This window comes from Ambystoma mexicanum, chromosome 4q (genome assembly GCF_040938575.1).
Source record: "Ambystoma mexicanum isolate Mex_15411 chromosome 4q, UKY_AmexF1_1, whole genome shotgun sequence".
NCBI lineage: Eukaryota > Metazoa > Chordata > Amphibia > Caudata > Ambystomatidae > Ambystoma > Ambystoma mexicanum.
The window spans coordinates 533,449,368-533,477,330 of NC_090928.1; the positions used below are offsets into that span (position 1 = coordinate 533,449,368).

The 27,963-nt window shown below is 43.0% G+C and overlaps 1 protein-coding gene across 2 annotated transcripts in view; it reads left to right on the forward strand.

The window, feature by feature from the left end:
- Positions 1–27,963, forward strand: part of ARFGEF3 (ARFGEF family member 3) — a 1,236,769-nt gene that overhangs the window by 445,419 nt on the left and 763,387 nt on the right. For both annotated transcript variants that reach the window (XM_069608078.1, XM_069608079.1), the window contains exons 10-11: positions 7,333–7,657; positions 21,320–21,432. In XM_069608078.1, the coding sequence (XP_069464179.1) occupies positions 7,333–7,657; positions 21,320–21,432 (438 nt within the window). The remainder of the gene's footprint in view (positions 1–7,332; positions 7,658–21,319; positions 21,433–27,963) is intronic.

Genomic DNA, 27,963 nt, shown 5'->3' on the forward strand with positions numbered 1-27,963 from the left:
AGTGGTCTCTGTCCAACTGAATCAATGGATTACTGAGCAACAGCTCTTGGCCACTTTACAATCGGGCCTTTGACATGGTTGTAGCATTGAAACTGCCACCCTTCATATTTTAGGTGATGTACCCCAGATTGTGGATGATGAGGGCTCTTGTCTATTGGTCCTTCTTCACTTATCCACTGCATTTGATACCATAGAGCATGAGGTCCTCCTGGAGACTCTATTGCAGCAGATGAGCATCCGGGGTCAAGGTTTGGAGTGGTTTTGTTCTTTTTCGATAAATAAGTGGCAGTCGGTGTCCCTTGGGCTGGCTCGCTCATACCTTTTTCATGTGCCATTCAGATTTCCCCAGAGGTCAATCCTGTCACCAGTGCTTTTTAATTTATGTATGGGAGCCAATGAGGGAATTGGATGCAAAACATAGTGTGAGTATGCATTAGTATGCTGAGATATTCCACTTTATGTGAGGATGTCGTCAGAGATATTTATCACTGCTGTAATTCTTCACTTGCTATTGAAGATTGGTTAGCTCCGCATTTCTTTTACATTGAATCCTGCAAAGACAGAGTGCCTCATTACCAGTCTGGCGGTAACCTTGCCGGTGCTACTGGAGGGTTGCCGCCGGATCGTGACATATTATCGGCACCTAACTTGCCGGTACCACTGGGACATTACAAGTCCCGGACATTAAATGTTGTTCCCCATTCCCGTGGAGCCTCCATGGGAATGGGTTCATGGAAGCACTGGCACCGTTGCTAATGGTGCTTCCATGTTGGCTCTGCCTACCGTAGCCACTGCGCCCGGCAGGGTGAGTCCTGTCAGACGCAGCGCTCCGGCAGGCAGACTCGGAATGTGGAGGTCTGGAAACAAGGGTGCCGGTAGGCTTACCGACACCCTTGTTTCCGGACCGCCACTATTGTAATGAGGCCCAGAGCCTTTATTATTTTCTCATTCATCCTCACCTTCCTATTTTGGCTTCACCATATATTAAATTATCACAATCTGGTTTTGCCTCCATGCTAAATCTCTGGGTTTCCTTTTGGACTCCCATTTGTCTATGATTCCCTACATCAACTCTTAAGTTAGATCCAATAACTTTTTTTTTATTATCTTTGAGAGCTGTTAAATCTTTTATTTATATGACTCACTTTCGTTTATTGGTTCAAGAAGCAAGAATTTCTTTTAAATTGATTTGCATTACCTACAAAGCCTTTCATGTATCTACCCCCTTATATTTAGCAAATAAAATGAAGATGTCAGAGATGTCTAGAACGTTACGTAGCCAGGAGCTTTTATGACTCGAGGTCCCTAGGTCCAGACTGGCAGCCCCATGCAAGACATCTTTTTCAAGTGCTACAGTTATAAGTTGGAATGCACTTCCCCCCGGAAATTCATATTATTCCTGACAAAAATTTTGAAAAGTTTTTAAAGTCTTTGTTTTGCAATTCAGGTTTGTAGTGCTTTTAGTCATCTGTTAGGAATATATTGCACACAGAAATTCATAATTCTATCGAATATTTTGATCCCTAAAAGTTTTACTTCCTTGGTTCTGGACCTCCAGTTTTTAGGTGGTATTAATTTTTGTATTAGTTATTAAATGTCTATTGTCATCAATGCGCTTGAATTTTATTGTATGTTTATCTGTACAGCGCTCAAATGCATTTTGTCCCTTCTTCGCGCTTTATAAAAGCTTGTAATAAATGAAAGTGAATAATGCTGTAGCTCAGGGAAGGAAAAGCTTTTGTTTCTCTGTCCACTTTATTGCTGGGTAATAAAATATTGGCTAAAACTGAATCTGATGTCATTCGGGAGGAAAAAAAGGAAGAAGCGCTTTACTTTTGGTTGATGCATTTTCTCCATGTGGCTATGCCATTGAAAAATATTTTGTTCAAGCTTGGCGAATCAGAAGGAACTATCAGGGACATACATTTTAGATGACAAAATAGTTGTGACCCTTGTAATCTGTGGGTGATCTGTTGTTAAAAGCGCTTCACTCTTCTGAATGTATATAGTATTCATTGATCGTCGAATAGGCACCATGCCTCACCTCCCACCAATATTCATACCTAGACTTTCACCTCAAGTTAAGAACCACAGATGTCAAGTGTCCAAAAAACCTTTGGCACAAGTGATGAGATACACTCACATCTCTTCAAAAGAGCTGCTCTATTCACAAACGTCATAGATGCACCTATTTAGATTCCATACAAATAAGAGTGTTTCTGCATATTTCAATACAAAACTGGGATTGACAATTAAGAACAATATTAAAATGTGCAGAAAAAAACACATTTTCTGTGCTTATTTGGGCAGGCGAAGGTGGTTGTGCAATCCATGACAGGGTCTTTTTTTTTTTTACCCTGTCATGCATTTTATTTTACGCGGTTCAGAAGCAGTATTAAATACTATCCTACACATAGTGTTATCAGCCTATCACTGACCGTTCTCAAGAATGCAGTAACCACAAATGCATTTCACCCTCAATGGGGATCATTGGTCTTGTGTAGTGGGTATTCTTCAATTTAGAGCATTAGGTGCGTTTACCAAACACCATCAATATAAGGGCTTCTAGGAAGTGCTATGACAGTAGAGGTCATACAGGATTTGTTCCTAAATCAGGAACTATTAACGTACCTTAGTATCTGTTTCATCTACGTCCCCACCAGTCATGCCACTACTGAAGAACAAATAAAACCTGAAAAGGGTCCAATACTAAGTTGGGATTAAAACATGTTGACAATATGTCTCTTGGAGAGGGGGAACATTCCATGAAATATGATGATGTATCGGACGCTATGATTTTTTTATGTGTACATCTAAAACATGTAGTGCTTATGTTTATATCCAAGCAAAATGTTAAATTACATTATATAGAAAATGTTTAGAGAGGGAGCTCACACCAATCGTGCAAAAATGCATCATATCTTCAGTTCAAGAAACACGTTAGACACTTCCAAGTGCTTTGCAAAGACGATCTTGTCATATATATATAGTCAGATTTGAACAGGAGATTTCTATCACCATATTTAAACAATAAAGCTACAACCATTCATGTTGATTGACATAGAATCAAACATTTCTCTCTATTTTTTCATATTCTTGTCTAATTTCACCTCGCCAACATGTGCTTTGCCCCTCACAGCTTTTTAAAGGCTTGATAAAAATCTCATGCATGCAAGCCATTGATCCCAATATGTCCAAGATGTATTATTGAGTTTAATTCTCTATTTACAAAGTAATCAGAATAGCAGTTAAAGCCAAAACACAAAATTATTTCCAACACAAATACTAATTTGTGTACCACATAAGAAAGAAAAGAAATAAGCAGAGCTAGGAGGAAGAGGAACAGAAAAACATATACATTTTGTCAGAAAAATGAAAACACTTATAGTGAGCATCATTAATAAACGCTTTGTATGTGAATCATATAATGATTAAATACTCTATTTGATATTAATTGAGTAGTTGCGCTGATTTTGAATCTATTTCGTGTCCCCAAATGTCAACATTCCGGTACTTAATAAGTCTAAATGAAACAGTTCAGATTGATCTAGTCAAGAAACAGTGAGAGTGATTGAGGAATGTAAGTTCATTTGGATATGTACAATAAAAGGGAAAACTTGTTTTGCATATTGTTTGATTCACTTATGCTTTCTGGTTTGGTAACTAATAGACATAAGGGGGATTTATGTGTGTTTTTTTAAAAAAAATGTATTTGTTTGTTTATAAAGTTTACACATAGATAATCAATCAAACAATCAGAACAATAAATACTCAGCAAAAATACACAGAATAACAGAATATTATATATACATAACTTGCAATAAATCAGTAAATACTCAGAAAGTCATCCCACACCTTTCCATAAAACCTCAACTTCCCTTGCCTCTTGTAAACCACCCTTTCCATGGATGCAAGGGCAGACATCCCCTCAACTCAATCATCAAGAGAAGGCGCATTCCGCGACTTCCAGCCCCTGAGGACCAACTTTTTGCCCAGACAAGCTCCACGGAGTAAAAACTTTTTCCGTGACACAGAGAGATCCTCCAGCAATTCTCCACCTCCCAAAATCATTGTCATAAAATCCAATTTAACATCCAAATTCAAAACACGCAGACAGGCACCACAAACATCATGCCAAAATCCCCGTACACGCACACATTCCCACAACAGATGTTCCAGACTTCCCTGTCCATTCCCACAACACCAGCATTCATCCGAGTCCATCAGTCCCCTCTTAAACATTCGCTCCGGGCTCCAAAACATTCTATTGAGGATCTTTATCTGTCTTGACCGTTCCACCATATCAATTGTACAGAGTTTAACGTTCGCACACATATCCAGCCACATCTCGGGTGAAATCTCACACCCCAACCTCCTTCCCCATTCATCTCTCAAATCAGAATTTTCCTTATAAGCAGACACAATACAATTATATATCCTGCTAGCAATGGAACAACCACCTGGCTCCCTCTCCATAAGATAGAGATTCACCATTGAACTTCCTAGCTCCGCCACATCACCGATACATCTTTTCAATTTCCTGAAGTCTTCAGTTCTGAAATTATCAATGTGAAACTTTGCTCGTAACTCACGTTCCCCAATCCACCCTCCACCCATCAGAACATCATCAATCCAGAGCACCCCACCTAGAAACCAATCCGGCCAGAATAAAGACCTGCCCCCGATAGCAATCAATTGGTTCAACCAAATGGATGAGTGAATAGTCCTTGAAGCAACCGAGCCCAAAAATTCATGAACCTGTCTCCACGTCTCTCTCAGAAAAACCGTCAAAGGCGATTTATTACATGACTTGTTTGTCGCCGTGAGAATTGCCCTTGGAGGGAGCAGACCCAACATACTTGCCTCTGCAATTACCCATTTATCAGGCAAATCCATCAAAAAAGGCACAATAAAATGACTTGAAAAGGCTAAATGATATGCCCTGAAGTTCGGTACTCCCAGACCACCTTTTTCTACTGGCAACTGAAGTTTCCACAATTTAAGCCTAGGCGGCCTATTATCCCACAGGAATGATAATATGTTTGATTCTATGTCAATCAACATGAATGGTTGTAGCTTTATTGTTTAAATATGGTGATAGATTTATGTGTTTTGTATACAATGAGTTACAGATTCCCGTATCTTAAAAATGGTTCCTTCAGTTTGTTCAACACGTTACCCACGCTATTACATTCCCATTGCTCTCTACATCTAGTTGTCTGGGTGGCCCTGGTCCATCATTTCTTCATGAGTGGGGGCATTCTGTCAGGCAAGCCAAACACAGCGTCCTCATTGTTATGAACTCTTTTCCATGGAGTATGTGTCCGCTATAGATGCCATAATGTTGGTTCTTAAGTTATGTTTCAACATCATTTTGTTCCCTTAAATTCTTCCCATATCGATAGCAAGGAGTACTTGAACCGTTTTCTCTTTATGGCCTATAACAGCTGATTTGTTTAGACATCTTGATGCTGCTGGTGCTAGCATGACTGGACTCACGAGCTACTGTCGCTTGCCAGACTAGGCCCTTCAACCTCCCTATTCTTCGGTTTTGTACATGAAAGGTCCTCCTAGTTCCTTTTTTTCCATGTTTGGTCTTCATGAATATGGTGCTAATCTAGGACCATGCAGCCTGTGTGCTCCCGGATCAAAGCGTGGTTAATCTGAGGCTGTTCGAATTAAGTAGATTGTGATGCTCGAAGACTGCCCAGAATCCGCAAATGGCTCTGCCAGTTTTTTGTACTTTATTTCCCTTACTCGGGCCAGAAGCCTCCAAAATGTGAGCACCATTGGGTCACTTGGTTATGTTTCATCTTCTAAAAGTGCCTGTGCCTCACCACATAGTTCCCCTCTTCACATTCTTTCTCTTTTTGTGTATTTAAGAAACTACTGTCACAGGCGCCATCTTGGCTTGGCAGCCTCTTGCCGAGCAGCATTTTTTTTTTTTGCTCCCACCCCGCTGCTTCATGGTTCCTTTTTTCCAAGGGTGGAAGGATGTTCCTACAGGGGCAGGGGTTAGCTAGGGTGTGGGTGGAGAACCACCTTTACAGGAGGTTGCATCAGCTGGTGGAAGAGTGACTCCAGGAGCCAGACAGAGGGAAGTGTCTGCCCATTAACTTGGCAGCACTTTATTTGCACATGTTAACTGGTTCTAAGGTGTGAATCATGTCATGTACTAGACTTTTTGGTGCAGGCATGCGAGTCTTTAATCTTGAACATTTATGGTGCCAGACATTTGCCCTTTTTGAGCCAGTGGTTCATTTTCTGGTAGGTGTATGGCACCTGGATCCTTTTGGCCTTCCACGGATTTTCAGACTAGATCCATAGATTCGCAAGTTGCCTTTGGGTATTTCAGTCACCTGAAATGACAGTGGAGCCACTTCTCATGGAAAGGATGACTCACTGTTGTCCAGTCAAAAGCAGCTCTCAAAACATGGAAACATTCCACGATGTGAGTGTGCAACAATAACCATTAGAGAGCCACCTTTGGGGAATAGGAAGGGCAGGGGAGGTTCATGGAGGGATAGGTATTTTGAAAATATTATATTTCTCTTTTGTTTCCTTTCCAACACAGTCTTGCAACTGTACTGCAACTGAAAGAGTGAAAGGCATGGAATTGTTGGGCAGGAGAGGAGGGGGGCCTAGGAAAAGGTGAATTGGGAAGGGTCCACAACAGTGTATTTTTGTCGATCGCTGGGATGATTTCAGCACTGGGAGTGTCATCGCCTTTTAGACTACAGTGTTTTACAGATGGCGCCCTGATACAGATCCTCCTTTAATGTGTCAAATGTATTATTAGGAGTGTGATAGTAAATCTGAAGTGCTCTGCAGAGTAGAAAACAAATTAGGCTCTGGCTCACTTCATTCTGCTTTCACCTTTCAAGCCATCATTTGTAAATAAACATCAGGATGGATCGCCATGCATAAGGAGTCTGTGTGTGGCACCTTTTGGTGGTACCAGGATATTATGTCATCAATGTATTTCAATAAGGAACCTTGAATACAAGCAAATAACTACGGATGTTTGCTTTCTTGCTGTGTAATTTACACACATTGCGCTCGCGGAACTGCTCACATGGGAGTCCCAGAGAAACTCCTATATAAAGTATCAACAAAGGTATTAGATGGTCAGCTTATCAGTTGGCTGATGGTGCAAAACTAAAATATAGTGTGCTTAATTAAACTTCATGTGCACATTGCAACACCTTGTAGTGCGCAAGAGGATGCAAAGTTCATGTCTTGAAAGTTGAATTTGACTGTGGGAAATCCTGAAGTTGTGACTGGCTGCCATAGTAACAGTGTGTTCTTTCCCTTCCCAAATATCCTGTTTAGGAAGCAGCTGTGTCCAGCACTCATCGTGATCCTGGGGAACCCAATCCATGACAAGACCATCACATCAGCACACAGCAACGCCTGCTTTGATTCTGACTCTGCCTGCATGGGGGTTTCAGACCAGGGTCGGGGGTCTGGTTGCTCCTCCACAGCACCAGCACTCAGTGGGCCCGTGGCACGTACAATATACTATATTGCAGCAGAGCTAGTTCGCTTGATGGGGTCAGTGGAGTCCATGAAACCTGTGCTGCAGTCGCTTTATCACCGCATGTTGCTGTATCCTCCTCCTCAGCATCGAGTAGAAGCCATCAAAATCATGAAAGAGGTAATTCTTCCTAATGCAAACAGAACACAGTACTATAACTGACGGTCATTTGGAGAATGTAGTGTGCATGGATAGATAAAAATGTCAGTCTGTCTTGTAGTATCTCTGAACTGCTTAGCAACTTTGACAGCTTAATATAATAACATTGGTCTGCCTATTGATTTCTCCATTTAGACATGAGACAATTCCTTTCACGTACTTCCTAAAATGAAATATTGTCTCACTGATGTTTTAGTTTATATGCACTGCCCCATGCTCTGAATCCCTGTTTCCCCTCCACACATCAATCAAACACTGTACGAATTGGAAAATGGGGTGGGTGTCTAGGCATGGGTACATTGGAAATGTTGTGCACCTTTTACTTTTGCCTGCCTACACTAATTCCCCCACTAAATTCTACATGCTCAGGTCTCTGAGATGTTTTGTTTTTGGCCAGCTTTACTAAATATTAGTTGAGTTTCGTAAAGTAGTGGATTTATTGGCAATTTTGTGGTGCTAGAAGTGGCTAATTCAACAACCTGGCCTTTAATGATATCACCCATGATCTCAAGTGTCAATTTAATGGCATCAGAAAAATCTTCTGAATTATTGTATCAGAGTAGAAAGAAGTAAGTAGCACAGTAGATGGGAGCGAGTTGTGATTGGGAATAGTAGTGGGATTCAGTGGTAGATAAGAAAAGGCTATGTCACAGGGATAATCAAGACATGGGATGAGGCGAGTAAATGGGTGATCAGCTGCAAGAATGACTGTAGAAGCAAAAAGGGGAGATTTTTAATGAGTTGACTGAAAATGTAGCAAAATGCTCATGGGCACAGTGAAAAGGTCAGTGGGAAGGGTTAGAGTGAGAAGGAGATAGAGAAGAAGCAACCATTTATTGATACAGAAGTTAACAGTGTGTAAAGGAAGAAACATTTGGATGAAAAGAGGCTTTTAGAAAATGTCAAAGCAGAGGCGTGAATGACAGAAGATTATTGGAGAAGAGAACCGTGTTGAAGGAGCAAGCTATGAAGGGTTAACACTGGCTGTGGTAGTAGACCAAAATATGATTGGAATAAGAGGGGGAGAAAAATGGGGTATGGTGAGAAGGCAGGAAAAGGGTGCAGAGAAAAGTCTAGGACACACAAGAGGACAAGCCAGGAGGATTGAAAGAGGCAATAGTGTGGAGTGAAATGAGGTAAATGCTGTTAATGAAGTACATAGAAGAGGGGAGGGGAGAACATCCATCCTCCAACTCTTTCAGAATATAAAGGGATGAAAACAATGTGGTGCTGTTTCTGTAACTTCCACTGCTGACTTGATTCGCGACATGACAGGATCTGAGATAACTGACCCAGGAGTAGGGCCCAGCACAGTGGGTAGACCAGGGTGCAATACACCTGAACCTGCTGATTGGACAAGGGATCTCAAAAGCAACAGACACCACTGATGCTCACCTGAAAGGTATGCTGCTGCCAGGTTGCTTGGTTAATAGTTACCAATGATAGTCTGTTGGAGTGATGACCCCTAAACAGAAGCCACATTAAAAACAATTAAAATAAAATGACTATCATTATATTCGCCTTATAGAGAGAAGGAGGAGTCATTATTGCAGAATAATGACCCGCATTCACCTCGGGCAAGAAGTGAAGTGAGTGGGCACCACTTGGTAATCAATCCACTTGTGTCCAGTATTCAAAATTATAAACAAAGGAAACTTGTTCCAAACAATTTGTATCGAAATATTCAAATGGAGCTGGCTGCAACGAGTCTGGAGACACCCAAACTCAAAATACAAGTGAAGCAGGAGACCGAGTGAAATACCAAGTCACGCAGCCGCTCTCCATAGAACCCAGCATGGGTATGTGGTTAGTCCAAATTGCTGGCAATTCAATCTTGTAGCAACGATAATGCATTTAGTTTAGAAAAGACAAAACATTAGGTTCTGTTGTTTTTCAAAACTATTTATATCAAAAATAATCTCAAGGAAGAGAAGTCACTAATATCTTCTTAGTGAGGAAGTAATTGCCACGATTAATTAATCAATCGGACCAACAATTGCCAATGCATTCACCTCGGGCCATAAGTTGGGGAAGGGTCGCCTCTCAACCGATAATTACCCCTCCCAAGGTCTATTGGCACGTAGTGGTAATACCAGCACATGGTTTGTAGTTTTGGTGTAAACTATAGTGTAAAGATAGTAACTAAAGTAAAGCACAAACTGTGTTAGTAAATTAAATGTGGTTTTATTTAGTACTATTCAACTCACAAGATCGTTCTCATGAAGTAAGCATTTTAATTGCAAATGCAGTTACATTGGAAAAGGTTTAAGGTGCAATGGAGCATGAAGGCAGTTTATAGAAAAAGTGAGATATTGGCTGGTGAACGAAAGTGGTACTGTGTTGACTGTGCGTGCAAGGTGTGTTAGCGTGAGTAGCAAAGGAGTGAGTGAAGGGGGACTGATGGAGTGAGAAGGTGGGGTAAAGTAGTATTGGTGTAGGGCCGGAGTAGTAGTGGTGTGGAGGTGGGAGGATTGACAGTGTAGAAATGGGAGTAGTCGAGTGTGGAGGAGAAAGTAGTAGTGGTGTAGAGACACAAGAATAGTAGCACTGTAGGTGGGAGACGGATACCATCAGATCTACAGAGAGAGGAAGAGGGAGAGTGGAAGAAGAAAGGGAGGAAGGGAAAGCAAGAGAGTAGCGAAGCAGAGAGAGAGAGAATGGAACATCACGGAAAAGAACAGACGAGCAAGGAAGACTAGGCAAGTGCCCAGAGTGGTTGTAAGGCACAGTCAGGCCGGTGTCACTGATGGGTGTCACGTAGAGATTGTTCTGAGAGGAAGTACAGATAGATCAGGAGGTTTGTCTTTAGGCCACCACAAGAAGGCATATAGATTTTAGACAGATGGGGTTACTGATCACTTGGTCGACGGACATGTGGGTTAGGGTGAGACTGCCCATCTCTAGGTTAGAGAGTGAGGGATGGCCATACGGCCCTTTGCTGGTTTGAAAATGAAGCCACTTGAACCTCATCTTGGAGTTGGCATGTTCTTGAGGCCATCTATGACACGTGATATCATTGTGTGATCTGTCAAACCCCAATACAGAGGTCACACACAGCCATGGGAGATGCAGAGACTTGTGAGGTTAACTAGGACGGCCTGCGTTCGCACTAGAGTTTGCTGAATCACAGCGGATGGATCCTCTTTTGGAATAAGCCTGAAAAAACATGGTATCTGAAGCAGAGAGCTAAACTCCAAGCACCCCCCCCCCCCCCTACTTCATGGACAGGTGGGATCTCCTATACCAGGTGGATGTGAACCCAAAAGGGGAAGGCACTAACTATTACCAACTGCTAGTACCAAAGCAGTTCCCAAAGGCGGTGTTGGAACTGGCCCACTCCAACCTGACAGCAGGATACCTGGGCTTGGATAAGATCCAAAAGGCATAATTCTACTGGCCAGGGATATATTCAGAAGTCAAATAGTTTGTGCAACTTGCCCAATTTGCTAGAAGACCTCCCCGGCAGATGTGCTCAGAACTACCGAATAACTATTAACTATTGCCATCATAGAGGTCCCCTTCTACAGAATTGTTATTGGATATTGTGAGATCCCTTGAGCCATTAAGATCAGGTGATATATTCTGGTGAAAATTGATTATGGTACCAGATATCCAGAAGCCTTTCCTTTGAGAAAAAACAACATCAAGACTATAATCAATGTTTTGATATCACCATTTTGCACCAGAGTGGGCTTTCCTGCAGAAATTCCTATGGGCCAGAGGTGTTACGCCAGACTGATGAACATCAAGACTCTCATGAAAATGAAAGACCTGATGAACATCAAGAGACTCAGGACATCCGTCCCTCACCCACTGAGCAATGAATTGATGGAATGATTTAATCAGACCCTGACGTGCATACTGAACAAGCTAATTGCTGAGCAAGGAAGGAACTGGCACAACATAATACCATGTGCCATATTTGCAATATGAAATCCGCCTCAGTCTTCCACTGGGTTTACCACATTTGAACTGGTTTACAGCCGAAATCACAGTGATGTACAGGGTATCATGTGAGAAGAGTGGGAAGGGCCAGCGATCCGACAGACTAGCAACCAGCCGATGGTGCAACACACAAGAGAATATATGGACAAGGTGCAGAGACTCGTCAAGACCCATCTTCAAGCCGCCCAGATGAGTCAAGAGGAGGCCACCAATAAAGAAGCTAAGCTGTGCACCTTCCAGGTCTGAGACAAGTAGTATTAGTAATTCATATAGCATCTTTTCCCATTTTTATGGCCTCAATGTGCTTGTGGTAGGAGCACCCTCAGGGACCGAAGTCCAGGGATGGGAACATTCTCAGAAAGGCTTAGAATGTGTGTGTGTGCATTTGGCCAAGATTAGGAATTAGGTGGGCTGGCTAGGCTCCAGTAAGGAACCAGAGATGCCAGGCACATGCATGGATACTGAGGGAGGTCACTAGAGTATGCTAGTGAAAGATACGTATGTGTCCAGCTAGACCACATTTGTCGTAGGTTGTCGCTGTATTCTCACAATTTCTTCTATGCGCAACACGTGTTAAATCTACCCAATGGGCCTCATTCCGAGTCGGGCGGGAAGGGTTAACGGCCACCGGTAACGAGACCGGTGCCGTTAAATCCTTACCGCCCTATTCCGAGTTCCCTTTGCGGGTTGGAACTTAACACCTGCTTTTTGCAGGCGTTAAAAAACCACCCCGCAAAGGGACCTTGGAGCTAATTACGGCACCGTAATTTACGGTGCCGTAATTAGCACCTTCCCCATTCCCATTGAGCCCTATGGGGCAAAAATGGGAATGGGGAAGGGCCCATGGTGAATGGGGAATTACCGACCCCGCCAACCTTGGAATGGGGCGGTAATTCCGCCATTCACCATGGCGGAGTCGGAATGATAACGGCGTCAACCAAGTCGCTAATAGCGCCTTGGTTAACGCCAGGGTCGGAATGAGGCCCAATATCTTCTACCCCAAATCCACACATCTCTTGCCCCCAGCCTAAATTTAAGTGTCAACTTTCTTTCCCCTAACTACAACTAAGTGTGACACATTTCCTACCCCAAAATACAGCTAAGTGCAATACATTTCCTACCCCCAAAAATCCATCTAATTGTGACACTTTTCATGCTCCCAAAACTCCAAATAAGTGTGGCACCTTTCCTACTCCCCAAAACCATCGGAGTACGACACATTTCCTCCCCCAAAATACAGCTACGTGCAATACATTTCCTACCCACAGAATCCATCTAAGTGCAACGCCTTTCCTACTCCCCAAAATCCATCTAAGAGCAACACCATTCCTACTCCCAAAATCCATCTAAATGCGACACGTCTACTGCCCCCAAAATATAGCTAAGTGAAATACATTTCCTACTCCCTAAATAAGCTTGAATGCAATACATTTCCTACTCCCCAAGGTGGTAGTCTTACCCCCTAGCACTCAAAACAAGTTGCTAGCCCAATGGCATGGTCCTTACATGGTCACCGAGATTGTATCATCTCTTACATACAAAGTTCAGCAGGCTGATAGATGAAGCCGTTCAAACTTTACCACATGAATATGCTGAAGGCTTCGAGGGAAGACTTTATCCACAGCTCCTAATTGTTTGGGCCTTGTTATGAGTTTGATGTAATTTGGTGGTAATTCCAAATGTTTGGAGTCCATAGGACTTAATCACCATTCTTGGTGGATTTACCTTTGTTGGATTTACCACACAGTAAATCGGCTGATTTCTTTGAGGTAAAGTAGTGAATTTACCTCCAAAATCATACTTCGGCAGTGTGCAAAAAACAGTGGTAATTCCTTTAATGCTAAAAAAGTTGCAGTAATGGAATTACTAGTTGTTTTAGTCTGCACCGCTGAACATGTAATTATGCTCTTTATGTAATTGTTCTCGGGAGACTCCTCTACCAATCCAAGTTCACACGGTTACCCTGCCTCCAGATTGCCCCACATTTAGTCATCAGGAACTAGCCAGATTGCTCGAGAGATACCCGGATGTAGTCTCTACAAAACTGGGGAGAGTAAGAGGCATGGTGCATAAAATCCAAACACCCCCAGACTGAGTCATCTGGCTGAAACTCTCTTGGCTACTGGAAGCCAGAGAGAAAATCATAAGGTAAGAACCAAAGACGATGCTGGAGCTCAGCATTGCAAGAGCCCACACTGAATGGACTTCTTCAATCATCATGGTGTCGAAGCTGGAGAACACCTGCAGGTCTTGCATTGACTCTCAATGGCTCAATGAGAAATCGAGGTTTGATGCCCAGGATCGATGAGCTGGTGGAAACCCAGGAGAGAACAAAATGTGTATCCACCTTTGAACTATCCAAGAGGGGATGAGAGGCTTTTTAAGCCTAAGAAATAAACTGTATAGATTTGTAATACCCAAGAAAATCCATGTAGAGTGTTTTATTTCCAATGGAAGTGTGAGGTATGTATTGACTTATTGATTTGCATACCAATGTTTCATATTTTAATGCTAGAAATATTGATACAATCATGCAAGAACAATTGATTTTCTAAAGCCATTGATTGGGAATTATTTTCATAAAAAGGAAAAGCAGACTAGTTAAGTACTATTCTCTAAGTACTTTGGATTGAAAGATGGCCATGAAAATAATGTGATAGTACATTTGTACAATGTCCTGAGGACCGGCCATTCATTTTTGATTAAAAGAGCATAGATTCAGCCTTTCTTGGAGTCTTCGAAAAAACACAATTTTCTGCCTGCTGTGCATAGTCACAATGCCAGAAGGATGTATATCTTCTGGGAATGGTGACACAGTTACTAGCTGTAGGTATAAACTATAGATTACATGATTTTATAGAAGGTTTTCAGAGCATTGTAGGTACTTTATCATTAAATGTATAGCTACACTATAGGTCCTATCCCATTAGAAATATAGAAGATCTGCTGAAAAGAAATGGTACTGTAGAACTGTCTGATTAAATGAATGGATCCAGACATATTGCCAAACTTTAGGCCCATTACAATTGTACCGAATCGAATGTCGAGGAAGCTACATAGTTAATAAGATACACTTCCACCAGAACGCATTTCAGCTGCGTCTTCACATCCAAACATATATCAGGGGTATGAAACAGTGATGGCTTTTCTGGACACATGGGAGAGTATCATTGTGGGTAGCAACTGGGAATATCTACCTACAATCTGGCTCACAATCTCGATTTCTTATGGAATGAAATTCCCAGCAACTCTTACCCCGAGGAACGTAGTGAATACATGAGATGATGAGAAGAAGTATGGTAAAATGGGGTTGTTACACATCAGATACCTAGAGTACCACTGTATAAAATCGACAGGCATTACCCTTTGAGCCTCTTACGCTATTTACTATATCAACACTTGCCAAAGAAAACTGTGTAAATGCTCCATTAGAATCCAAGGCCCAACACAATGGAACAAACTGACTGTTAAACAAAGCTGCCAACTTTCCCTATTTTCCATATTTAGGCTCCCCTTTTTTAGGATAAAAATAGTAATATTTTCAGACATGTATAGGTATTCTTTCTCCTGCCTACAATATACTTTATTCAAATGCACATCCAATGCACATCAATGGGCCAAATGGATTTTTCCTCTTCCTGGTGCCTTTTATGGATGAGCTTAATTTCATCTTTGGCCTTAAACATTAAATGGATTATCCGCCTTTTTCCCTGCTATGTATCTGGTGAGATGGATGATGCCTGCTACTGTTTAAGCATGCTATGAAAATGTAGGCACCCGTTTACTCAATCATGTGAGAAGGGAATCCCAATCCTCTGAAGCGATTGTGAGGTAAACCTATGTGATGTGTAAACCCAATAAAATAAGCTAAACTACTTTTCAAATTTGAAATATACCAGCCCCACTGAGACATGTTGCCACTCGCCAACAAGTCGAAGGCTGCATCAACTAAACTCGGTCTCTACTCTGCGACCTTCAGTTTAAATACATTACAGCACTCAAATTAATCCACCAGACTATCACTCCCAGAAAGGAACCCAGGGCCTGGAAATCGAACATAGATCTTTGCAGCAGAAGCATTAACCAATTGGTATACATGTCCTAAATGGCTAGATATACGAGCAAACCTGTATGCAGGGTTGGGGCATTATAGTGACATGTAAGGTGCACTTGGCTTATGACGGATTCATTCCTAGTCGTCGGTTCATCTTTAAAGAAAATCTTACACTGTAATCAGGGTTTTAAAAACAGGCCAGTGCCTATGAAAGTCACGCATGTTGCAGGATGCAATATATCTTCCCAAAAGGAGGATGAAGTCTACTGTCATGGAATGGATGAGAGGGGTGGACATACTCATGGCAGATGAGTGGGGAGTTTACATGAGCAGGTATTGCTTGCACAAATTCGACAAAACATGGGGTCTGTGGAGGCAATGCTTTAACATGAAATAGGCATGTTGTGACCCTGAGTGAGTTGGAGTTTCAACAGTGCGAGCACCCCTCCTTTTGACCCCTCCAATGATTCATGGGAAATTTTCCCTACTCTGAGCTGGATACACCTCACCTTTGCAAGATATTGATTCTGTTGAAAAAATACTATGTCCGGGTAATTTTGATCACACAGTAACTGCTATTATCTCCCAAATCTGGCTTTGTATGCATTCTGTTTTTTTTATTGTTTTGTTTACTATGATTCTAATTAAATCTGTGTTTTATTTCAAGAAAATGCAATAAAACCATAAAAAGGAAAACCCCTTATGTATCAAAAGCCATGATTCCCTAAAGATACCACTGTGCCTTCCTGCAAACACCCCAGTGGGAGGAAACATTGAAGGGTTCATACAACACTGGTTGACATCAACAGGAAGGCGTGTGTGCTCCACCAAGTCAATCAAGGATATTAGATAATATTCCTAAATCCTCCCATTGACACTCCACCAAATTATGTGAGAAGAAATCCATCTCGTCTGAACTGTCCCATGCTAGTGCAGGTATTCAAACCCACTGAAAGGTGTTTTTTACATAAAGGCAATTCCATGGTTGACAATGCACAAACGTCCACTGACCGTGCAGTCACTGTAGTCAGAAATAGATATTCCACTGAAACTAGAGAATCTGTACATGTCCCGGAAAACTCATATCCCATGTATTCAATACAAATGATTCAAATAAACAATACTGCAACTATGTACTGCCTCAAAAGAGAGGGATCTGATTGTGCATCATTTCAAAGTTACCTCAAGGTATCTGGCATTGCCTATTGCCAGGAGACCTACACCAGAGAGCTGTACACTTCTCATGTGCAAACATTTGTGACTGCACTCATCATGGATAGTTCTTTCAGAAGAGCACTAAATAAAGGCATTGTGATATATTTTCCAAGATTGGGAAAGGCCAGAGTAAGTAAACTTTGCCAGGGCACATAACATGAAACCCCTTTTTTGTTTTGAGGTTCTCAGGGCCAAACATTCTTTGGCATGCTCTTAACCTGGTTTGGTCAGGAGGTTTGCTGTATGTTACTGTTTTGTCTGGGAAATAGTTGTTCATGTGAAATGTGCTGTTTTCATAAGACCTCAAACAGTATTCTCTTCCTAAATCACACTAAGTAAAGCGGGTTTAGAATAGCATGGTTTCTAAAAGATTTTCAAGGTTTAATGTATTAATGTGAAGTGGTCGGGCTGATTAGAACTCTGTTTTTTCTGTACTGTAACAGTAGCACAGGTAGACCTACATTTGAGTTTTGAATGTAATAATTATTTATTTAAAGGACCTCTCATTTGGATGCGTGACAGGAGCTGTCTCTCCCAGTTCCAGTTTATGGTGTGCTTCAGGACCCATTCCCTTGGCTTTAGACACATTTACTTGTGCTTTCGGAACTAGCGATCTCAGATCCAGTATGCAGTTTATAGATCCACTTGAATTTACAAAACCTCTCCTACTCATGTAAGACGTTTTGTCGCAATTCCTGTATTCAACATCTCTCAAAACCTTTCACAAAAACTCTTTTCGTTTTAGGAACTATCCTGGTTCTAATGTTCAGTGGGTATCTACTTAGATTTATAAATGACTCTCATATGCTTGAGGAATCTTGTTATAGTTCCAAAATGCAGTATGTGTCATCTTCATATTACAAAGACTCTCACAGACTTCAGGAAAGTCCTCAAAGATACTCATATATTTTAAGAACTTTCTTTCCAAATGCTTGGCTTTACAAAAGGCTTGTGTGCTTTGAGAACATTCTCTCTTGTTCCCAGTGCGCAACATGTACCATTCTGACTTTACAAAGATGCCCATACACTTTGGTAGATGTCTCCCCCGGTTTCAATTGGCAGTGATCTGGCTTTGCATCATTTCTCCAACTCTCTCGGTTCTTGACTTTTTTTCCTTCTCACCAAAATTCAGCAACAGTGACTTCCAATCCTAGCGTGCATCTTTGCTTCTTCTACTTACTATTCAAACACATACTTGCCAAACGTTTTCTCACTTCCCCAATAGGGCTTCTCCATTCCTTCTCTCTGCTAAATGTCGTAATGTTAATGAGGCTATTTACCTTCCCCTGTAAATTAGCAGCTCTTTGTGGTTTTGGCACAGCTGCTAGGAGCAAGATGATCCTTAGCTGGCTTGTGGTATGTCTAAAACATTACCAACTGCCTATTCTCCTCAACCATGTATAACAAGATGCCCTTCCACGGGAGGGAATACTGTTAAGGCATCCATCTTGGGAGCCATTGTACTCAATGAGAATTGTAGTTTTCCAGGCTGCTACATACATTTTCCTACGCAAAATCAGTACATGTTACTGACCTCTCTTTCCCCAGACAAAATTTGTGAGATGCTGCGGTCCTTCTCAATACTTCTTGTAAATATATAATGTAGTTCTACTACATGCTCCTATAACCAACTTTAGAGCAGTTTCTATCCTGAAAAAAAAAGCTATTACATGTATCATTGTTGATCTGGTGTGGGAATCATGTTTAAAGATGCTCTTATAGTTTGGCAGCCATTCAATTTCTCACCAGAACAATGATGACTTACAGCTGCGAAGTGGGGTGGTGAGGATTGATTTAAGGTTGAACATCAAAAGAATAGCTGAGAAAGGTAAAAGGACTTGGGAATTGAATTGGCTATCATTTAGGAGGCAAGAGTTGGCCTATACACTTCTGTAGGCCTCATCACGAGTTGGGTAGTATCTGGGCTGTAATTTGGCCCAACTTTACTAGCGTTAGTGCCCACCGGTCCAGCGGTATTTCCTGCCGGATCACTTGTTGGGCGCTAATTGTAATTCCCCATTCCTCATTGGGTCCGGAACAATGGGTAATTTTCGGCACAATTACCACGCAGTAATACCGCTGGCGGTAATTGTGCCGAAAATGGGCATTTTCTCTGCATGTTTACCCCCAGCCCTAAGCTGGGGGTAAACACGCCAGACTCATTATAGGGCCAGCCCTTAAATAGGGCGGTAATACCGTTACCTCCACATTTAAGGGCTACCGCCCAACTAGTGATGAGGCCCTGTGTGTGCTAAGTGTAACTGTTAAGATATTGTGGCAATATCAAGTAAAGAGTGTTCAAATAGTCAAACCTTAGCAAACTGCTGTTGTGATTCTAGTAGATTGTAGATGTAGTCTCGGGAGGATAGCTCCTGGCCAACGCGCTCGTCTTGTAAGCAAGACGACGCAGAGCAACACAGTTTCAATCGCTTGGTCCGCGCTCCGAAACCTCTGGGTATTAAGAGCGTTATTTTTTATTTTTTTATTTTGCAATTTGGTTTTACAATTAAGAACCTTATGCTTTTTAGAAAAATAAAACAAAGACATAAAATCCTAACTGTCTCGTTTGGGAAGCAAGAAAAGTTCTAGCGTTAAGTAATACATCTGTAAGGAAGCATGCTTGGTTCACCTCCAACGATTACATGTGCTGCGTCTGACCAATTCTTTCAAAAATCCAAGAACGGCTATTATCAGAGTCTGGCACTCCCGTACAAGATGTGGGACCACCAATCGGCTGCCGTTCTGGTTGTAAAGTTCTTGACAAAGTGACCCAACCAACTATGTCTCTGATCCTTCAGGGCAGAGCATTCCATAATTAGGTGTTGTAGGGTTTCCATTGGTCCTCCACACCACCTGCATACATAGTTTCTTTGAGCTCTAGGTTTTCTTGCTTCCAATACTTCTTTAGTAGTCATTAGATTAATTCTTTATCTCATGAACTCCCTTCTACGGATATTACAAGGGAATTTTTTTAAATACTCCTGAGGCTTACCTCTTGCCCTGTGGTTAGGGTCTTTCTGTCTATACAACTTTAAGGAAGGAACATTGGGCCTCATTACGAGTTTGGAGGTCGCCATGCGATTTTTAGTGCATGGCTACCCCCAAACTCAGGTCCGGGTCCGAAAAATGGGGATTACCGGGCCATTCTGACCTTTGCGGGCCTGCTAATTCCCATTCGCAGGACCCGAACCCAGTATGTCCCCATTCCCATTTGATCCCCCAGAGGGCTCAATGGGAATGAGGAGGATGCTAACAACGGTCCCGTTAATGACGGGATCGTTGTTAGCATCCTGTCATGCTAGCGGGTGCCGCTCTGCACGTCTGGTCTGACCAGGCGTACAGGGCGGCCCCATGAGCAGAACTCTTAATGAGGCGGTGAGGCAACAAGGCGCCGGTAGCACTACCGTTGCCGTTGTTGCCTTACCGCCAGGGTCGTAATGAGGCCCATTGTCTCTAGTGTAGGTCCAGTCCAGATCAAAATGTAGTTTGGGGAATTTGGCAGTGTTTAACAATACGATCTCTTCTGAAGTGTTCAGTTCTTCCAGGATAGACTGACAACTATTTTTCCAGGTATTTAAGAGCGTTATAAATAACCAATTTGAATTAATTATAATTAATTCTGAGCAATGATGCTATGAAGAGAAAAACACTTTGTAGGACTTTGAGACAAAGAAGCAGTTTTTAAGCGTTATTTTCATGCTGCATTGACCTGGTTAATGATTACAATCAGTAAATGAGCCAAGGGCTCTGATGAAACGATCGACTACTATTTACATTTGGCTGCAATACTTAAAACAATTGATGGGAAGAGGGTCAGCAGCAGGAATATTGCCCGACAACGGAGAATGGGAACTTGCAAGCACAGTGGGCAGGTGAGGTGGAGAGTTTATTCACCTCTGTGAATTAAACTCTCCACCTCACCTGCCCCCTACTCTGTAAAATGTTATACTTAGTTATTGACGTATATAGACCTTTTTTAAAATTGTATGCATGCACACTTGTATATGATATGATTACTCTATTGAGAGTATCTAAAGTATGCATATAAAGTATATTTAATTTGGGTTTGCACGGTAGCTAGTTCTGCCAAAATGCTTGTTTTCTGTATTTTTATTAGCAAAGGGCCCATTACCTTGTTTGTTGTGTTCCTTAGTGCAGATTAGCCTTGTTTTTCAGCATAATGTAATCTAACTGCACATCTTCCGGTATCAAGTCACTTTTGAAAGGTTTATATTGCTTGTTAACATGTTATAAGACAAATGGCATTTACAACGTTTGTCTATGAAAATGTATTCCTCTTATGTCTGTTATCTTTAAAGAACTGTATTTGATAGAGCTATTGAAGCCTGATTGACAATGTGTGTTTGTTATGTTTTTCTTGTTATCAATATGTATTTATATGTGTCTAGATTCTTGGCAGTCCTCAGCGGCTCTTCGATTTGGCAGGACCTTGTTCCTTTGAGCAAGAGACCAGGAAAAGATCTATCTCGAAAAGAAAGTCACACCTGGACCTGCTCAAACTGTATGCACTTTTTTCTATTTAATTCTCTAATTGTGACTATTAGTGAGGGGGGATGCTGTTTGTGCAGTGCATGTCCATTGCGATCAACTTTGCCCCCATATGTTTTATCCTAATCCCTGTGTCACCAGAAATTCACATGCTATCTCTTTCAGGCAGTCATCTTCAATACTTCTATAGTCAGATGAGTATAAACACGGGGGCTTTTTTCATTTTTGATTTTACAAAAATGTAGAACAAATTCACAAGGAATGGGAAAAAAAACGTAACCTGACATTTAATGCTTAATGTATACCTATCTCCTGTTGACCTTAATTTCTGTAATTAATCTGATGTAATCACTCCTTTCCCAGAGGTAGGTTATCCTCATGTGGCCAGGGGACGGCAGTCACTACGTGATCCTGGCCCTCGGGGCGGCTATTTGAGGGTGGACCACATGGGGGAGGTGATCCTCTGGGGGATGACATGACAGCATCCGGTGAGACATGATATCCCCCTTTTCCTTTTAGGGATGTTCCCTTCATTCATCATGCCTTGATGTCATACTGCCACAATCCTCTTCCCCAACTTGCCAAGTCTACTGATAGTACTCTTCAATATCAGATAATGAACAAAGTAACAAAGCTGAGACGAGGAAGAACCAAGGAGGAATGATGATTACTCCCAATGAAATCCAACACCAGCAGTCTAGTAGATGGAATAATTCGATATGCCCAACGCGGTTTACAACCATCCCGGGAAAAGAAATATGGAGTTTGCTATGGAGAAGGAAGCACGGTGAGTGATGCACTCGGGGAAGCTCGGCGGCGGCTGTGCCGAAGCAGGAGGAAGAAAGCTGTGCTTTCTGACAGCCGAGGGAGCTGGGATGCAGACCGAGAACCAAACGCCTTCCAGTGGTACCTGCAGGGTCAGAGGGAGCTGCGAGAGCAGGAGAAGCACCGGATTGAGTGGTCAACGCAGAGAGATGGCAGGAAAAGAACCAGTGAGCCCAGGCAAAGTGTTCGGACACTGAAGCACTGTCGGGCGAAGTAACTGAAGTTTTAGACAATGGTACTTGGATCCCCAGCACGAACATGGGGAAGACCAAGAAGGGAAAACCAGAGGGACATTGTGTATTAAGACCTGGCAGAAGAGTATACCAGGTATTTTGTGTATCCAAGTGAATGAACAAGTTCAAAGAACTGGGCATACGTTGTGTAAAGAAACTACATGTAAGAAAGTCCTGGTATAAGAGTATACCAGGCAAAGCCAAGTGTGACGCAAACTGCACAAGAAAGTCCTGTCAGGAGAGTATACCAGGCAAAACCAAGTGTGTGAAGTGAATTGCATCAAAGGGCCTGGGATGAGAGTATACCAGGCAAACCCAAGTGTGGGGAATGAAATGCATAAGGAATTCCCAAGAAAGACTCATACCCCTAGGATTGTGAAATACATTGAATGTGGAATAGAACCTGGCAGAGTAGTATACCAGGTGTTCTGTCAATTCTGGAACCCATAACCAATTTGTAGCATTGTGAAGAGCGAATCCCAAGTAAGACACATGCCCTTAGGTTTATGAATTACATTGTAGGTGGAAAGAAACATTGGGAAGGGAGTCATTTCCATGGGAGTGGATTGCGACACCAAGAGGAGGGAGCTATCCTTTTGGTTTACAAAGAACTTTATTATTTTTGAACTTTTGTTTTGGAGGATCGAAAGCTGGGGAATGGAGTTGTTCCATGGAACAGCGAAGATCAACCAGTAGAGACTTTTTCTCGGATTGATACCTTTTGTTGGATTAGACCATTTTGTGCAATCAAAGTCCAAAGGCAATATACTTCAGACCTTAGAGTTACTTTTTAGAATGTGAGGGCTAGGATAGGGTTTCAGACACAGGAAATGTTTTGCTTTGGACATCTTGACACAGGACAGACCCTTAGTTTTGGTTGAGGTAGGGAAATAATTGCTAGATTAGGGATAGTTAGGCATTTTCCAACCCCTTTTATTATTTAACAAAAGTCTATAACACAAAAAGATGAGTTCTCTGTTTCCATGTCTCATTCCGTTGCCTCAGAGATATGGTGTCCGAGGTGGGACACTTGACTCAGCTGATACAAACTGCGGAACCCATCAGAATCCTACACTCTTATCTTGATTGATTTTCTCTGCGGGTAACCTGCATCATTTTGTTCATTAAACAATTACAAGGGGAGGAGTTCACAACTGAAGTGGCTTTGGATGACACACTCTTTAACATCAAACAAACAATACTGGATAGATATCAGATCCCCATTGGGTGCCGGCGACTTCACTTTCAAGGACGCTCTATGTCAAATGCTTTGAGATGATCGGATTATGTTATAAAACTTAATCGCAAAATAAATCTCTTTGTAAAAGCTAGTGTAGACATCCCATTGATACCTTCTGCAGGGATTAAACCCAGTCTCAAGAGACCCACTAAAATCCTGATGGAGAAAGGTATTCCCCAGGCCAATTTGGAGGTTCTGTCAGCAGGGCCTCTGAGCCAAGTGTTCATGCCAAACAGATAGCCAAGGATGGAGTAGAAACCCCTCAAGAACTGTACGCAAAGAATTATTTTTCTCCTATTGCTTGGTCAAATGGAAGACCCTAGTGAGAAAGCAGACGTTCATAGCGTTAACTGAGAAACCGTCTTCTCCAACGGTAAGCCCGTTGAGTCTCCAACCACCACTGAGGTTTGTTTGATCAACCCTTTTTTGGACATCAAAATGGCCACCGTAGAAACTCTATTAGCACAACTAACAGCCCATTAAATCCAGGCTGAGATAAGGTTTTAGGCTGGACTGGACCAAATCACTGCCGCCCAACAAAGACCCATGCTACCTCACGCTGTATTGCAACCCTATAAAGAGGTGGATGACTTGGGAAATTATTTTCTCTATTTCCAAAAGTTGCCCCGGCAATTCCGTTGGGGAGACAATTTCAAAACCTTTTATTTAGGCCCCCTATTAAGAGGGGAATTGCAGAATTCATACCAACTTTTATATCCCCAGGGAACGGCAACATTTGATGAGATCAAGCAGGGGCTATTACAAAGGGTCGGTCAAACAGACAATTTCTTTAAACAAAAATTGCAGGATATCAAGTTAAATCCTGGGAAACGCCTATAGAATTGAGTGCCCGAGTGGAAAACACAGTTTCATTATGGCTGGAAAAGAAACCCCTACCAGAAGTAATGGAAACCTTAACTCTAGAACAGTTCATTAATTGCTTACCACCCTTCTTGCAGAAGGCTGTCCTTCAATTAAATAGACCCACCATGGCAATGCCTGTTGAAACAGGCCAAAACTATGTAGGAGCCAACCGACAATTATGATATAGCCACCGAAGCGAGTAGGCCAAGAAAGGTCCGATGGGGTTCTCCCATCTTCCGAGTCCCATAGGAGAAAGAAGACATATGAGAGAGTGGAATCAAAACATCTCAAATAAATCAGGTTTGAAAGACCACGGAAAAGGGAGATAGAAGGGATATAAAAGTAGAGGAAGGGAGAATTGTTAAACCACCCATGATCGTATGCTTTTCCTGTGGCAAACCGGGACATTTGGCTAGACAATGTCCATTAAACAAAAAGGAAGAACCAATAGAAATGTACTATATGACCGGACAAGAGTGGTAGGAATTAAACTCCCCTGAGGAGTTCCTAGAGACCAGAAGAAATTACTTCTGTGGTGTTACTCATTTTAAAACCCATGAATCTGCACTAGTGAACAGGGTACCAGTTAGAGCCTTTATTGATTCTGGTAGTAGGCAAACAGCAGTGAGAGCTGACTTGATTCCAACTGGGGAATTAGGGAAAGAAGATCTATTCATGGAGATGATGAAGTGTATCATCTGACCCCAGTGACTGTCCAAGGTCAGGGTGAAACAACTCTGGAAGTGGAAGACAACATTTGAGGAAGAAACTCCTATTCCAGAGGAACCCTGAATCAAAGCAAAGAAAGGAACCCTTGGACGGGAAGCCAGAGCATTATTTTATTTATTTATTGGTCATTTGTAATGCGCACTATACAACAATTGTGTTTTTCGAGGTGCATCACGATAAGTAGGGGGGTAGGCAAGAGGGAGAGCGGTACAAAATAAAAACAAAAAACATTCTTAAAAGTGTCTTGAAACATTCGGAACATGCAAGTGCTAAAAGCATGAGAGCGAGGGGGAGAGAAGGGGAGGTGAAGAAGGGGCAGAGAGGTGGACAACAAACAAAAACATTCTGACTAGGTCGTGAGACGATTTGGAATGTCCAAGTGCTGAACATGAAAACATGAAAAGGGGAGAGGGGAGGAAGGGGGTGCAAGAGGGGAGAAGGAGAGAGCAAAACAAAAAAGACAAAACACATAAAAGTGCAGGCACAAGTAGGCAGAATGCATTGTAATTGTTTATTTGTAAAGCGCTTATACGCAAGTGAAGTGCTTCAACGCGGGAAGGGAACAAGGAATACAGTCGTCATTCTTAGACCTTGAAGATTCCGAATGATCTAACAACAATAGCTAGCATACTAGGCGGGAGGCATATCTGCTAGTGAAGTGTGTGACATAAGGGTGAGGGAAAAAGGGGGGTTTGAGGGGGAAAGAAACATACAGATCAATAAACTACAAAACTGGCCTGGCGACATTACAGATTGCTTGGTGGTTGGTCATCCAATGTGCCTATGCATGAGTATTTCAAGCATGACCAAGCTAGGGAGGGGGGTGGGGGGCAAAGGGAGGACCAGACAGATAGACTTGCTAAGCCTTGTACATTCAGGTCTTGCAAGTGCGCAGAACATGAAGTGCGAGGGAGGGGGACAAGTGCGCCCACTCCAGCAGGGGCCTCGGTTAAGTGCAGAGTGGTTGCCCCTCTCATGGAGCATATTGTCAGTAGTGCTAAGCAGAGTGCAGAGGCCAGTAGGCAAGTGCAGAACTGGCGAGAGAGTCTGGGACCTGTGAGGCTCTGGAGGGGCACCAGGCGACCATTGAGCTAACTGAGCAGGTTGGGGAAGAGAAAGAAGGAAGGAAAGAAGCACAGAGAAAGGAGATTAGCAGGGGAGAGGGAGAGAGAAGGAGGAAGAGAAGAGGAAGGTCTTGAGGAGTTCCGGTACTTAAGGCAGTCCGGCTCAAGACAGAGAGAGGAAGGTAGGCTGTTCTAGAGGGAAGCACCTGCGGAGGATAAGGATCTACCCCCAAATCTCTGTTTGAAGAAACGGCTCACCCGCGGAGAGTTGGAAGAGGCCGAGCGGATGGCTCTAGAAGGAGAGTATTTGAGAAGAGAGCATTGTAGATAGTAAGGGCCCTGGCCCCAGAAAGCCTTGTAGACTTGCAGAGGAACTTGAACTTGATCCTTACAGCCACTGGGAGCCAGTGGAGTGATTTCAGCGCCAGAGAGCTGCGGTTTCTGGGCTTGAGGCCAAGGATAAGTCTCGAAGTTCTGTTCTGGATAAGTTGAAGAGGTCAGAGAATAGAAGTAGGAAGATTGACAAAGAGACTGTTGCAGTAGTCCAGTCTAGAGGGAACCAGGGCTCTGGAGACAGTTAGCCTCTGGGCGAAGGTGAGAAAAGGTAGAATACCTCTGTGGAGGTGCAGCTGCTAATGAGACTTTTTGGACATGTCAGAGATGTGAGAGAAGAGAAGGAGACAGTGGAGTCGAAGATGACCCCCAGATGGGGGGAAAGCTGTTGCGCATGAGGAAGATAGCCGTCCGAGTTTTATGCTCCACAGCCCTGAGCCTTTTCCCGACATAATCCTCTTCATAGGTGCCTGTCCTGACTGATAAGAGGTGGATTACACTGCGAAAAGTGCCGACATAGACCTGTCAGCATCTTGGACTTGTGCTACGCCGGGCTTTTCTCTGCATCCTTATCCCGTCGGAGTGTAGTTCTGAAGTCGTTGGGCCTGCTCGGCTGACTTCTATGCCTTCACAGGGTCGTGGGCTGCGGGGACGCTACACGGGCGTGTCCGCGGCGGCTGGTGAGGCGAAGCTGCTGGCTGCAACCCCACTGGGCCATCTTGTTACGGCGGCTGCTGGTGCCCGACCCACTACTTGCCTAGTGCCATGCTTGACTCAGATGAACACCACTGTGTTCCAGCTCAGAGCTGCGCCGGCGGTTGAGCCTGCCCTGTTGGGCTGATTTCCAGAGGCGGATCACTGCAATCCCTGGACGTGCTCGGTCCCGCTATACCCCGCAACTTGGTCCTGGCCGTGGTTTGATGACCCCCCCCTGCGGCTTGAATCACCCTGATTTTTAAATCTGCCAAGGAGGACTGCCCCTGCCATCTCCAGAGACCGCAGCCTCCCTGACTCGTGATCTCCACCAGCTTCTCTCTACTGGAGCTGCGCCGATACCCGTGGTTGGTGTCTCTTTTGCTACGAGCCCCGAGGGGACGGACGACCTTCTGCGCTGGCCTGTGGCTCTGCAGTAAACTCGCTAATTGCTGTGGGGTGCATGGTCGGTTATGGGCGCCTCTTCGACCTTCCGGATACTCGTTTGGAGCCCTTGGCTCGGCGGCCCTGGCCAGGTGCGGGTTCGGTCTTGGGCCGAATCG